At 35.4% G+C, this 15,790-nt stretch overlaps 1 protein-coding gene across 1 annotated transcript in view; it reads left to right on the forward strand.

Moving 5' to 3' along the window:
• ARHGAP24 (Rho GTPase activating protein 24) overlaps positions 1–15,790 on the forward strand; it is a 521,725-nt gene that overhangs the window by 216,081 nt on the left and 289,854 nt on the right. Inside the window, exon 3 of the mRNA XM_003265851.4 lies at positions 15,359–15,446. Within this exon, the coding sequence (XP_003265899.2) occupies positions 15,359–15,446 (88 nt within the window). The remainder of the gene's footprint in view (positions 1–15,358; positions 15,447–15,790) is intronic.

Here is a 15,790-nt window from a genome sequence, read left to right on the forward strand (position 1 = left end):
AAACAGATTTCCACTAGACACAAAACACATTTCCCTGAAACACATGCTTTTCAAAAAGATGTTTTTGTTTTTTTTTTCTTTTGAGATGGAGTCTCACTCTGTCATCCAGGCTGGAGTGCAGAGGCATGATCTCAGCTCACTACAAGTTCCACCTCCTGGATTCAAGTGATTCTCCTGCCTCAGCCTCCTGAGTAGCTGGGGTTACAGGCAGGCACCACCATGCCCGGCTAATTTTTGTAGTTTTAGTAGAGACGGGGTTTCACCATGTTGGTCAGGCTGGTCTCAAACTCCTAACCTCGTGATCCGCCTGCCTCGGCCTCCCAAAGTGCTGGGATAATAGGCGTGAGCCACTGCACCCAGCCTAAAAGATGTATTTTTGAGATATATTAAATGAACACCTTATTTTGTTTATAGTGGATTTGTTGTTGTTTTGAGACAGGGTCTTGCTCTGTCACCCAGCTAAAGTGCAGTGGTGCTATCATAGCTCACTGTAGCCTTGAACTCCTGGGCTAAAGTTATCCTCCTGCCTCAGCCTCCTGAGTAACTAGAGCTATAGGAGCATGTTACCAAGCCTGGCTAATTTTTAAAAATTTTTTGTGGAGACACAGTCTTGCTATATTGACCTTGCTGTTACCTCCTGGGGCCAAAAAATCCTCTCACCTTGTCCTCCCAAACTGATTGATAGGATTACAGGCATCAGCCACCAAACCCAGCCTTTATAGTACTTTAAATTCAGATTTCTTTGCTAATATCACTACTATACACCCATGCAAGGAAATATTTTTACCAGATATTGTGGGTAAAGAGAATGCTGAAATATAGATGATCTGTTTGTGCTTTTTTTTTCCCTCACCAGAGAAATGTTTGAACGCTTCCTTGTGCTTCTTGAATTAGTATTTTATTTTGACTAAGATAAGAACTGTTATTTAACTTTTATTTTCACCATGTCTAGCAAAATATTTCCAATAATATGCTCCATTGATATTTTGGTGGTTATAATAATCATAAAATACAAGTTGATTTTAAATTCAGACGTTAGATCCTCAGAAACTTCTGGATAAACACATAGGTAATAACAAGCAGGGATCCCTTATAGATTTTTTATTTTTTGTTAGAAATAGAAATAGTTGAAAAGAGTTTCTGCCCTTTGGACATACGTGCAGGACGCAGTATGTGCTATTTTCTTGAAAAAAGGAATGGAGCGCTAATGAACATTATTAAAGTTGGACCGTTTATTGTCCTAGGCAAAAATTAGGTCACTGGCACAAGACTGAAAGTTGATTACCTCAACCTGGAATGGAAAGGAGACCAGCATGACTATTGCACCCTGAGTTCTGAGTACTCACAAAGCAGCTGGTTTAGTCATAAATTACTTGTTAATTGTATATTTCTTTTTTAGAAAAAAAAAAAAAGGAAATAATAGGCTTCTTTTTTTCCGATCTCCACCTGCCTGTCATTGGTAGGTGGCATAATGATCTGAGAGAGCTGAGGAAATTGCTGTTCAGAACTTGGACTAGTTCTAGGTCAGAGGATTGCTGGTCTTCATTTCCTAATTTGCCAAAGAAAATCTCCCTGCAAAATGAACCTGAAAACTCACAGACACATCAAATACTTTCTTGTTCAGGCCTCATTTATTCTTCAGCATATGTTACTGTGAGTAATACATGTATATTTGTGATCACTTTTCAATATGTATGGTAATATTAGGCCATAAATATAAATAATAATAATAGGTGTTTATGGAGTATGAAAACTCTGTTCTAGTAATTACCAAATTAGTGACTAAACAGGAATTAAAAGAAAAATGATGTTAATAAATAGCTGCTTTTTACTCATCCCTAGCCATGTATCAGCACCATGCTGTGCACTTCACATCTATAACTTTAAACCTCAAAACAGCCCTCGGTGTAAGACTCTTTTTTTTTAGGTCCATTTACTAATGAGAAAACAGAGGTACAGGTATTTATAACAATTTTCCCAAAGTCATATATTTAGGACATGGAAGTTGGAATTTAAAATGAATTTGTCAGAATCTCAAGCCTATCCTCTTATCCACTTTACTGTCTTCCCCTACCAAAAATAACCCTGATGAATGCATATCTTACTAATCTTTCTGCTCTATTCCATCACGGTGCAATTCGGTTAGAAAGGAGGCTGATGTCAAGAAGTCAGAGGGCGCACTTTGTTGGCATCCCCTTCCTGACAACCCCACCAAGGGGTTTTTCAGATCGTATTTAAATTCTTCTGATAAAACAGAGCTCAAATCACCTAAGAAAGCAATTTTGCTTTCATATCTATTATCATTTGACAAAATAAATTCTCCAGGGAGAATAAAAGAACAAAATAAAAGTATCTTTTCTATAGAGTCTTACAGTTTACAAATTCCACATGCCTTATTTAATTTTAATCTCCAAGTTATCCTCTATGTTCATTTAAGTATGCATTGTTAAAATTATGCCTATTTTGTAGATACTGAAACTCTCCAAAAGATTAGGTGGCTTCATTTAATCAGCCATTCAGTAAACTTTTATCTGTGCCTTCTATATTCCCAGTACCCTTTAAACTACTGAGGATAGATAAATAAATAGAATGTAGGTCTGTTCTTGAGGTCTTTAGAAAGCATGGCATTCTAGGGCTACAATCCCTTAGCACTACCCTTCTGCCTTTCTTAGTAGTTGTCGGAACTCAGTCACATGATCTTACCTAGATGCAAAGATGCCTGGGAAGTAAAATTTTGCTGGGTGCCCAGGAGAGAAATGAAATGGTTATATACATATAGTATCTGTTCTGCTTCACTTAAGATTTAATAATTAATTATTAATATTATAACAGGTTACAAGATAAAATATCATATGATTATCTCCACAGATAAAAATAGTAATAATAAAATGTAACACCCATTCTTGATATTAAAATGAAAACAAAACAATTCTTAGTAAATTCGGAATAGAGGGGAACCCCTTGAAAATGTTAAAGAGCACAGTATCTTGTTAAAAAAATCCTCCAGCCATCATCATAACCAGTGATGACATATGAAAAGCATCTATTTTAATACTAGGACTAAGTTAAAAATATTTACTATCATCACTTCAATTTAGCATTTTATTAATGACCCCTTGTTAGCACACAAATAAAGAAATCTTCACCTGATATACAACTTCAGCAAAGTCTTAGGATACAAAATGTACAAAAATCACTAGCATTCCTATATATCAACAACAATCAGCCACAAACCAAATCAGGAACACATGCCCATTCACAGTTGCCACTAAAAGAATAAAGTACCTAGCCAGGGAAGTGAAAGATCTCTACAAGGAGAACTACAAACCACTGCTCAAAGAAATCAGAGATGACACAAACAAATGGAAAAACATTCCATGCTCATGGATAGGAAGAACTAATATCATTAAAATTGCCATACTGCCCAAATAAATTTATAGATTTAATGCTTTTTCTATCAAATTACCAACAACATTCTTCTCCGAACCGGAAAAAAACTATTTAAAAATTTATATGGAACTAAAAAAAGAGCCCAAATAGCCAAGGCAGTCCTAAGCAAAAAGAACAAAGCTGGGGGCGTCATGCTATCCAACTTCAAATTATGCTACAGAACCAAAATAGCACGGTACTGGTACAAAAACAGACACATAGACCAATGGAACAGAATAGAACCCAGAAATAAGGTCGCACACATATAACCATCTGATTTTCAACAAAGCTGACAAAAACAAGCAGTGGGGAAAGGACTCATTCAATAAATGGTAGTGAGATAACTGGCTAGCCATATGCAGGAGATTGAAACTGGACCCCTTCCTTACAACATATACAAAAATCAACTCAAAATGGATCAAATATAAAATCCCAAATTGTAAAAACCCTGGAAGACAACCTAGGCAATATCATTCTGGACATAGGAATAGGCAAATATTTCGTGACAAAGACACCAAAAGCAACAAAAGCAAAAATTGACAAATGGGATCTAATTAAACAGCTTCTGCACAGCAAAAGAAACTATCAATAGAGTAAAGAGATGACCTACAGAATGGGAGCAAAATTTGCAAACTATGCATCTGACAAAGGTCCAACATCTAGCATCTATAAGGAACTTCAAAAAATTTACAAGAAATAAACAAGCCCCATTAAAAAGTGGACAAAGGGCATGACCACTTTTCAAAAGAAGACACACATGCAGCCAAAAAGCATATGAAAAAATAGGTCAACATCACTGATCATTAGAGAAAGGCAAATCAAAATCACAATGGGAGACCGTCTCATACCAGTCAGAATGGCTGTTATTAAAACGTCAAAAAATAACGGGTGCTGACGAGGTTGCTGAGAAAAAGGAATGCTTATACACTCTTGGTGGGACAGAACTACCATTTGACCCAGCAATCCCATTACTGTGTATGTACCCAAAGGAATATTAATCATTCTGTCATAAAGACAATACATGTGTATGTTCATCGAAGCACTATTCACAATAGCAAAGACATGGAATCAACCTAAATACCCATGTAGATTAAATAAAGAAAATGTGGTACACATATACCATGAAATACTATGTAGCTATAAAAGAAGAACAAGATAATGTCCTTTAGAGGGACATGGACAGAGCTGGAGATCCTTATCCTTAGAAAACTAACGCAGGAACAGAAAACCAAATACCAGATGTTCTCACTTATAAGTGGGAGCTAAATGATGAGAACACATGGACGCATCGAGGGGAGCAACAGACACTGGGGCCTATTGGAGGGTAGAGGGTGGAAGGAGGGAGAGGAGTGGGAAAAATAACTATTGGGTACTAGGCTTAGTACTTGGGTGACAAAAAAATCTATATACCAAACCCCCTTGACAAACCCGGACATGTACCCCTGAACTTAAAACTTAAAAAAAAATCAACCATATAGCAAAAGTATTAACGTTTTTGTGAAATATGTTGTTTTCTCTGCATATTACTTTTATTTTTAATCTATGAATAGATAAAATATTATCTTGGTTTAAAAATGAAAACTATATTAAAAGTTTACATCAAATTGATTTTTTAAAAATCAAATTCACAATGTCAAAAGCATCTGTGTGATTAAGTCCTAAATTTCTTTCTTCCTGCTGAGACATTGTTCTCCCTATGAAACTTTCTAAATTTAAGTTTCAAATATGTGGAAAATTATTAACCTAGCTATAAAACAATTTTACTTGGTTGTTAAAAAATTAGGAAGGTCATTGTATTCAGCGTATCAGGTTATTTTGGTACACCAGACTTAGAGATTATATAGTTTCTTCCAAGGTTAATTCTAGGTCCTTTCCACTTAATTTTTTAAACACACAGGGTTTATTAGTTAATTAAAATAAGATCTCAAATGAGGCTATTTTATCATCAATTTTTAGGTCCGCAGATAATAGCTTATTGGGCCTTTCTCTTTGGAGTCCTAGAGTTTCCCATAATAAATATTGCATAGCTATGACCATTTTTCGCTCTTCGTATTTCTGTTTCATAGTGAGACACAAACTTCGAAACCCTCCCTATTCTTTTTCTTTTTTTCTTATTGCCATAGACTTTGCTTCAGACATGTGTCATTTACCACCCCCTGAACAGTTCACATTTCTTTTCCTAGTTGAGAAGTAATAAAAGTTGTAAAATGACATTTAGTAATTGAACTCAGTTTCTTGCCACAGATACTCTGCCTTGGGGTTCCAAGGACATTAACGTGACTGGTTTAACGGTTTCCTCCTGTTAAGAGAGAAGAGGGTGGGGTGAGAAAGGATTTTCTCTGGTTACCACCTCTCAGAATGCCTTGCACACCCTGGATTCTCCCCAAAAATGATTGACTAATTAAAAGTTAGGACCATTTACCAACATTTGAAGATTTAGGGTGGACTCATTTTAAAACCCCAGCTGTTTACAGGCTCCTTTCTAGGTCATTGGAAGGGTTGTTGCCACCTTTTTTGTCTTAGTTTCCCTTGGCTGTTGTAACAGATTGTCACAAATTTGGTGGATTAAAACAAAAAACATTTATTATCTCCTAGATAAGTCTGAAATCATGGTGTGGAGGACTAGACTGTCTTCTGGGGGTTTTTGGGGAAATCTGTCCCTTTTCATTTCCAGCTTCTGGTGACTGTCAGCAACCCTTGGCCTGTGGCTGTGTCACACCCATCTCTGCCTCCATGTTCATGTAGCCTCTCCTCTGTGTGTGAACCAAATCTCCCTGTCCCTCTTATAAGGACACTTTCTACTAGATTTAGGGCCTACCCAGATAATCCAGGAGAATCTGTCACACTCTTTAATCACATCTGCAAAGGCCCTCTTTTCTAATAAAGTAACATTTCCAGCTTTCAGGGATTAGGACCTGACATCTTTGGGTGGCCATTATTTAGTAAGTGATACTATATTTACACATTTTCTAGGACTGTCTTCCACAGTCCTTACTGCAAGGCAGAAAACTAAGTTTAAGGTTCCCAAATGCCCCTGTGCAACCCTGCCATCTCCTGTCGTTTTTGTTTGCTTTTAAAATATATGTCTAGGCTGGGCGTGGTGGCTCATGCCTATAATCCCAGCACGTGAAGAGTCTGAGACGGGCAGATCGTTTGAGCTTAGGAGTTCGAGACCAGCCTGGACATTATGGCAAAACCCCATCTCTACAAAAAATTAAAAAATTAGCCAGGCGTGGTGGCATGCACCTGGAGTCCCTGGAATCCCAGCTACTCAGGAAGCTAAGATTTGAGGTGGCTTGAGCCTGGGAGGCTGAGGTTGCAGTGAGCTGTGATTTCACCACTGTACTCCAGCCTGGGTGACAGAGTCAGTCCCTATCTCAAAAAAATAAGTTCATTAATTAATAAAAACATATTTCTATGTTTTTCTTAGTGCACAAGTAAAAATATGTACTCATTATTTTTAAAAAATATATTTTAAATAGAAAAATTTAGCAAAATAAAAATCATCTATAACCCGACTGTACAAAAATAACCTATATTTACAGTTTCATTTTTTCTAAGCATGTTGGCATTTTCAACGTCCTACATCTATGTTTGATGAATAAATGAATAAGTGAAGGAGCCAATAAATTACAGGACGTCTCCCTTCACAGGTGATCTGGTTAAGGAAGTGGAGCTTAGACTCCTCAAGATCAATTGTGTCTCTGACTTTATCAGCTGCATGCTTCTCAAATTACTGGTGCTTTACCATTCCTTCTGTAAGATGACAATAGTTCTGGCACATAGTAAACCTCTGTAGATGTTACTTATTACAATTCAGGGTGGGAAAAGGCACTCCAAGTGGAGGAACTTGGAATGGAAATTGTTGGCGGGTGGTTTTGTGTCAACATTTGCATTAGTTTTCCTCTCAATTAAAATTTTTCAAAAATAACAAAGAGCACCTCAAGAAAGGTAGTGGGATATTCCAGACAAATGCTGAATGCCTGTAATATTACAGAGTGGTTTATATAATACATGTATATTAAGAAAGGTAATTTCTAGGTCTCTTACAATTTTGAGAGTGTGATTCTAGACTTTTGGTTTTAGAATCAAGTCTTTCTTTCCCTCATTTCCAATGTGCCTCCTCTCACAATCGAGGAATGTCTCCATTCTCCAATGAATCAAGACTTGATGAAAAACAGAAGTGACCCTATGGTAGCTAGATTGGTGATGACTATGCTCCCAAGAAGAATGCTCATGCAGGAAAACTATCTGAGAAGAAATTCATGTTCTTCTGTTCTGTCCAGTGTGGAAATTCACATGGGGAAAAGGATCCTCCTGTCTAAAAAGAAAGTGTTAAACGTTTTAAAATGAGTTATATCAGGAACACTCAAAATGCTACATATATTTTTCTCTATCAAAATTAATGGTCTCCTGTTAGTCTCCTAGGATCTGAATACCTGTAACATTAAATAATATAATGAAAACACTTTAAAATTAAATGAGCCCAGAATGAAAATGCTTCTCAAGTGTAGATTTGCAGTTTACAATATAAAATAGCAAGATGAGACATCTGATTATTTGTTTCTATTTATTTGCTAATTATAAAATAGTCTCATGCAATTATTTTTGTCATTTTAAATTTAAATAATGATTTGGAAATATTACATGTTTTCCTTGCTTTTGTGTTTTTATTAGCTGAGAATATAGTACATTCTACGGTGTGTACGGCTTTATTGGTAGTATGCTCAGTTTTCTATAAGGAAATTTATAACAATGCTTAGGTCAGTATTCTCCCAAAATATTATGCATCAGAATTACTAGGGTAGGTTCCAAAATGGTTACCAATTTGCGAGTCTTCCCATCTCTTTTCTCCCCCTGGTGGTACCCCAGGAATCTATGTAACTAATTTCAGAAGCTAAGAAGAAATTTGATAACTATTTATAAAACTTCCCCAAACTGCTTTAATAGCAGCCATTGATTAGAAAGAGGAACATAAATTGGCTTAACAGCTAAAGGTAAATCCTTAAAGCAGTTTGCATTTATTCTGTTACTTTTTATTCACACAAATATGTATTAAGAATTTATCATGCCGGAGTCTGCCTGGTGTTCCCTGAGCCTTATTTTTCTCATTTATGAAAAGAAAAATACCTATGTTACAGAGTAATTGGGTAAATTAATGACATAAATTACATGCAAAGTATTTAGCAAAGTAATAGTCAAGAAATATCACTAATCATCCTTATCAACATCAAACGCTATGGTATTTATTATTAGATTGCTAATTAGAGGTTTACTTGTTTTACTAACCAGTCTAGCCTTGCAAACATGATAGTAAAAACTGACTTCAAATTTTCTAGTTAGTTTATCTCTCTGTTTACTCACCTAGGTAATAATACTATCAGATATATATTGAAACTTTACTACAATCATTTCATTATTCGGGGATTAGCAAAATATGGGCCCAAAATAGCTTAAAGGTCTGGTATATTAGATTTTTAAATATTAAAATAATAAATGCATTTTTCTACAAACTTTGCATGTATTAGCTAACAATGATGCCATGAAGTAGGATCTATTTTTATCCCATTTTACAGATGAAGAACCTGAGGAAGGGGAGAAATATTTTGCCTGAAGCCATGTGACTAAAAGGTGTTAATGGGAACCTGAACCTAGGCAGTTTGACTCTAGAATAGATTTACTTAATCACAAAATTTGTTGTTATCAGGAAATTATTATATAGCCAGAACACTTATGGTTACAATTGAATATTTTTCATAAGTGTACAGTATCCTGTTTCCTTTTCATAACAGGGCCTTAATATGTAATACCTCTTTTTCAATTTTCTGCCTTCCCTGAGTAATTTTTGGATATAGGAGTGCAAAGACTTTATTGGCCTTTCTCACCTTTATGTTCTCTGTGCCTAAGACACGGCCTGGGACTTGCTACATGTTGTTTAATTAATATTAATATTTATTTAATAAATTCATGAAATTACTTGCTATAAAGAAAAACATTGAACCAACTTATATCGTTTTAATAAAACCTGTTGAATAATATTTATTTCACCTTGATCTCACTTTCAAACCTCTGTCTAATCTCATTAAAAATGGACATATATTGTCAAGCTGAGATTTTTCTAGTTCGTTGTGATACTCATAGTCATTGTTTATGCTGGAAAAAAATTTCAATGTTGTGCTTATTAAACTAACAGAGCTATTACACATGCATGTTTTTTTCCAATCCAAATTCCAAAGAATAAGATCCCTGTGCCTATTTTCAACAGCATCTACCCTTACCCCAATCTCTTGTGGTTTTGGCTCAGTGATCTGGTATTAACTAGATATGAGCTTTCTTTTTAATAGTAATTTTAGCTGACAGCAAACTACTAGTATGGTTATGAATTATGTTGCTTTTGCCAACTCTTAGCTGTCAAACTATAAAAGATTTTGTTTATCATATTTCATTTTGAAGTTTTAAAGATTCTTTATAAAAGGAATATTTCTTATCAGGAATAAAAATATGTATAATTCCATTTTGAATGTGCTGGTTAATTATTGTCATGAAATTATTGCCATATGGGCTGAACTCTTATCAAAAAGGTTCCATTTCCTTGTTGTACTTGAGCCTCTTCTCTCTGATCATCCAAAGTTTGCCATGAGGCATATTGAACATCAAGGGATAACATGCGCTTACTTAGAAAACTCAAGACACTTGCACCCTGGTTCTTTTGTCACTCAGTATTCCAGCAAGTAATTGATAGCTTTGTCACAAAAGGGATGATTGAAGAGTGTGTGATTAAAAATAAATTTACCAAGTGTTGGAAAGGTTAATGAAAACCAATGGATAGGTAAAACACCCTAGGGTGAAAAACAGAGAGGAACCCCTGATCACTCTTAGCTCTACTGGAATTTGGAGAAGCCTGCGCCTTTAAGATTTAGCCCAATACAAGTAGGACCATGCTGCAACTAGCATGGAAGGAAACAGGTGAATAAATATCTTGACCTGTCTCTCCTGTGCTCTTCTGACATCCCGATGTAGCCTCCCTAACCTAACCTGAAGCCAGAGATCCAGAGAGCTTGGTTTATGGAATTTATAGAGATTAATCTCTTAGAGTATGGAATAGAGTGAGGAGTGGAGAGAATATCTGGGGGAACAAACAGAATATCTATCATATCTACTAAGAGAGAATTTTAATATATCACATGGTTTTGGCTCAATTGTATGGGCCTTATGGAGCTTAAATCTTTTCCTAATTCCCATTTCTAACAGGGGAAATACTCTTCTAGATATAGAGAAAAATTGAAGTCATCTTTTACTGTTCCTTCTTTGTTTCCTGTTTAAGCTATGACTAGTTTCTGTACATGTTTCTTAACAATATATAGTAATGCATCTGTAATGCAAATGTATGCCATTTCTACTGCCAACTGTTTCTTGACCTTACCATCTTATATCAAATTAACTGCTTTATGATAACAAACTTTTAAGAGTGTGGTATCATTAAATCTCTATCTGCTTTGCTCAAGAACCTACCCTGGCTCTCAGCTGCTACAGATATCAAGTGTAACATCCTCTGCCTAGGCTTAGAATTTCTACAACACATTCTCAGCACATGTAACCAACAATCTTCACTTAGTAATTATTCCTCCACATGGGTCTTTTACTTATTCTAATGTGCTCTGCACATATGGTTCTAATTTCTGCTTTGGTTGATGTTATTTCCTCTGCTTTGAAAGATTACCCCTTGGCCACTAAATCTTAAAACCCTATCTTCCTCTTAAAACCATTTCCTTTATATACTTTTTTCTAACTAATCAGCCTGCCCTTATGACACTCTCTTCTTAAACTTTTATTATATTTACTTGATTTTCTAAATACTGTCACACTCATTTGTTTTAAAATTATGTGCTGTGTTATTCTTGTACTGAGAGTAAAGAGCTTATTATTTATTTCTTTCACACACTTCACATCACCTGAGATATTTAAAGAAATAATATCTGACACATGGTAGTCTGTCAACATATTACTTTCGAGTTAGATTGGGCATCTGACTTGTACTTGTTTATTAGTTCGTTGCTTCTTTGGTTAATTTAGAGCAGCTATGGAAGAATTAACCAACTCACACAAACAAGCAGTGCATACTTTTTAACGGCTAATTTATCTCTTAGGTATTTGCCCTAAAGGAATACATTAGGGAGAAGCTCAAAGACTTAACTTCATGGATGTTCTTCATGTTCTTTATAACATAAAATGTTCCTTATAAAACAAAAATTATAAACATATTACAGCAGTAGAGAATGTAAAAGTATGTATACTCGAGCAAGTACTATATAATTCAGCTTTTAAAAATGATGTAGATGACTACACTTGGCATAATAACAATACATGACTTTTCAGTTTTGAAGCAGATAATAAATATCTTTTTATTTTGATTACTGTTTTGTGAAAATTGCTCTGTATGTTTATACACACATGTATAAATACATAAAAGTATGGGAGAATTTATATGGTGTGTTAACATTGGTTATCTGTCGTGGGTAAATTGGAGATTTTTGTTTGTTTACCTGCATTTTCAACACTGTAAACATTGCTAAACACTTTGAAAATAACTATCACAATTAAGACATTTCCCTTAGTTATGGACTTTACAGAATTTCTATACAATGTGATAAAGTTAGCTATTTCAGTTAAAGGCCTTTATTTACTGAATGACTTAGTAAATTAACCACAGTAAATATTTGTCAATTGCAGCATATCCTGCACTCAGCCTTGTCTGTTGATATTTAAACTACTATTTTTATGTTATAATTTGTTTGAAAAACTTGTCAAAATATAAAATTTGTATAATGTAAAATAAGAAAATGTTAGCAAAAATTTCAGCCAGAAGCAGCTGTTTCACATATACCAAAAAGACAACAAAGGATAGCATTACTTGGAGTTTTTAAATTACAAAATGTGATAGCTTAAGATTTCATGGAGGTAGCATTTATGCTCGAGTGTTGCTTGAATTCAACTTATATGGCACATGTACAATTCAAGATCTTAGGTAGAACCTGAAGATATAGAACTAAACAGGAGCTATACATACACACACAAACACACGTGGATAAAATGAATATTAGATACTACATTCTAAAACTGAGATAAATCACAAAATGAATTACTTCACAAAGTCATTTCAGTAAGTAGAACAAATTCTTAATTGAAACAATTATTTTTACCACATTATGGAGAAACCATATAGATTAAATTTATGTAATAAAAGGTCTTTATTACAATGAGTATCTTCAAAGCATTTAGCAATTTTTTAAAAATTACTTAAAAGATAGGGAAACAAAATGGGAAATGGGATCTATAGGCCAGAGAAAACTAGATATGATAAAAAGCAGGAAAAGGTACTTCCTGGAGGAGGAGAACAAAGGCAATTCCTCCAACACCTCACCTTGTAAGGCATGGAGGGAGAGGGACACTTCTAACGCACAATTTCTTGGGTTTTGGTTGGAGAGCGCTATGCTTTATCAGTCTAAGCCCAGAAGGAGGGAAATGGCAGAGGACTATAATTTTCTGTGCCAAACCAAGTAGGTTGAAAATTGAGTAAAATACTACTTTAGCTAAGTATTACTATTTTTTGAGCTGGGAAAAATGGACAATATAATACAGTGGACAGGAGCATGGGCTTTTGAGTTCAGCACACTTAGATTTTAACACTGGCTTCATTATGTTAACAGTTCCCATTCACTCAACAATACGCATTTTTAGCCATTAACTATATGCCAGGCAAAATGCTTGGCATTGGTAGTAAATTAGGGAGCAAAACACATATTATTTTTCCCTTACAGTTTAATGAGGGAGATGGACTTTAATCAATTCATCTTACAAATAACATAACTACATACAATGGTAAATCAGTCCAGGAAAAATTCAAGAATCTATGCAAGTGTATTTTAGATGTAGACAATCTTAAAAATAGTATAAAATTACCAGGGAAAGAATGTTGTCTTAAGGTAGATGGGAGCATGCTGCCATTTATAGAAGGGTAGTTGCTGGATGATAGAAAGCCATAGAAAGCAAAAAAGTGTAAGAGCAGAAACAAAAAACCAAACATCGCATGTCCTCATTCATAGGTGGGAATTGAACAGGGAGAACGCTTGGACACAGGAAGGGGGACATCACACCCGGGGCCTGTTGTGGGGTCGGGAGATGGGGGAGGGATAGCATTAGGAGATCTACCTAATGTAAATGACAAGTTAATGGGTTCAGCACACCAACATGGCACATGTATACATATGTAACAAACCTGCACGTTGTGCACATGTACCCTAGAACTTAAAGTATAATAATAATAAAAAAAAGAAAGATGTTAGAATATTCTGGATAATTCAGTAAAGGGACATTTGAAAAATTCCAGGCAAGACATAATAGTTGCCTGAAATTAAAGAATGGTAGTAGTAGAGATACATAGTAGAGATAATGATTTCTACACTTCTGGCTTTTGCAACTGCATAGAAGAGGGTGATAGTCACTGAGCTGGGGAATACATAATGAGAGCCAGATTTACTTGCATTTTAATTGGACTAAGTTGAGTTTAAGATGTCTTTGAGATAAGTGGAAATGTCAAATAAGCTTTTGAATGTATCTGAAGCTCAGAATGTCCTAGATTAGAAATATTACTCTGATATTCATTGGCTTACAGTTGGTTATTGAAATCATAGGCCTGGATGAGATAGCCTGGAGAAAGAGAGTACTAGAATCAGAAGAGAAGAAATTATTGGATAAATCTTTTTAAAAACTCTAATATTTAAAGGTCAATTAGAGTCAGCAAAAGAGATTCAGACAACAGAGAAATTAGGGAAAAACCTAGAGAAAACCAAGGAACAAAGGAAAGAAGATGCTTCAAGGAAAGAGTGGTCAATAGTGATGGACACTAGTAGAAAGTCAACTCACTGAAAAGTGAACATTATCAAACATGCAGCTTGTGAGTCATGTAAGTGGAATGCTGGGTGCATCAACCAGGCTGCAGTGGGTACAGTGAGGAAATAGATTCAGTATAGACAGTAGGCAAAGAAAAAAAATAGAATGATAGCGGGAAGTCAAAGTACTTTTTTTAATGACACAGACTTTTAAGTATATCTCAGCACTGAATGAAATGATCCACTAAAGAGAGAAATTTAAAGGTAGAGACAGGATAGCTGGGCGTGGTGGCTCATGCCTGTAATCCCAGCACTTTGGGAAGCCGAGGCAGGTGGATCACCTGAGGTCAGGAGTTCGAGACTAGCCTGGCCAACATGGTGAAACCCCGTCTCTACTGAAAGTACAAAAATTGGCCGGGCGTGTTGGCGGGTGCCTGTAATCCCAGCTACTCAGGAGGCTGAGGCAGTGGAATTGCTTGAACCTGGAAGGCGGAGGTTGCAGTGAGCCGAGATTGCGCCATTACAATCCCACCTGGGTGACAAGAGCAAAACTCCGTCTCAAAAAACAAAAAAAAAAAAAAAAAAAAAGAAAGAAAGAAAAGAAAAGAAAGAGAAGAGATAATCAAGAGAAGGCTTATCACAACTTTGTCTAAGTCTACCTTGTTTTCACAGCTATAAAATGGGGAAAAGAATACCTACCTCATATGATTATACTAACAATTAAATAATATGGTGCAGGTAGAATGCTTAGTAAAATTTCTGGCACACAGAATGTGTTTAATAAATTGGTGCTTAAGATGAATCTAGCAGCTAACATACATATTAGTCTTATACATATTAGATGCTAAATAAGTATTCGTTAAATCTTGAGTGAACATGACTCTGGCACATAATTTTTGATTATTGGGAATATAAAAGAGTCTGATTCATCTTACTGTATACTGGGTTATAGCTACACCTTGGATATTCACTGATTATAATGATGATATATGATGTTTGCTATCTGATGATGTTGATGTTTTGAGTATTTGTTTTCACAGGGTACTATCTTTCTGCCTGGAAATAAAGTTTTTGAGCATCCCTGCAATGAAGAGAACCCAGGGAAGTTCCTTTTTGAAGTAGTTCCAGGTAAGATATTTTCCTAGTCTGATGAAATTATTGTCATCCTGTGTTGGTAAAGGTGAAGATGGGTCAGACAGGTTTCATTCTTTTTTTGAATCATGTCTGAGAACCTTAATTTGAGGTTTGGTTAGTGTTGACGCAGATGATGACTGCAGGTTTATATACTAGTACAAATGAATGCACTCACACACACATACTCTGACCACGTAACTACTGGATTTTCATTTGTCCATGGGACTTCATAGTTGACCACAAGTCATGATACAGTATTTGTTCAGGACTATTGGAGATGAATTTGATTTTACAGCGCTCTTGTGATATGAAATTTAACAAGGTGTTATAGGTTGAAT

The sequence above is a fragment of the Nomascus leucogenys genome, chromosome 9 (assembly GCF_006542625.1).
Source record: "Nomascus leucogenys isolate Asia chromosome 9, Asia_NLE_v1, whole genome shotgun sequence".
NCBI classification, from domain to species: domain Eukaryota; kingdom Metazoa; phylum Chordata; class Mammalia; order Primates; family Hylobatidae; genus Nomascus; species Nomascus leucogenys.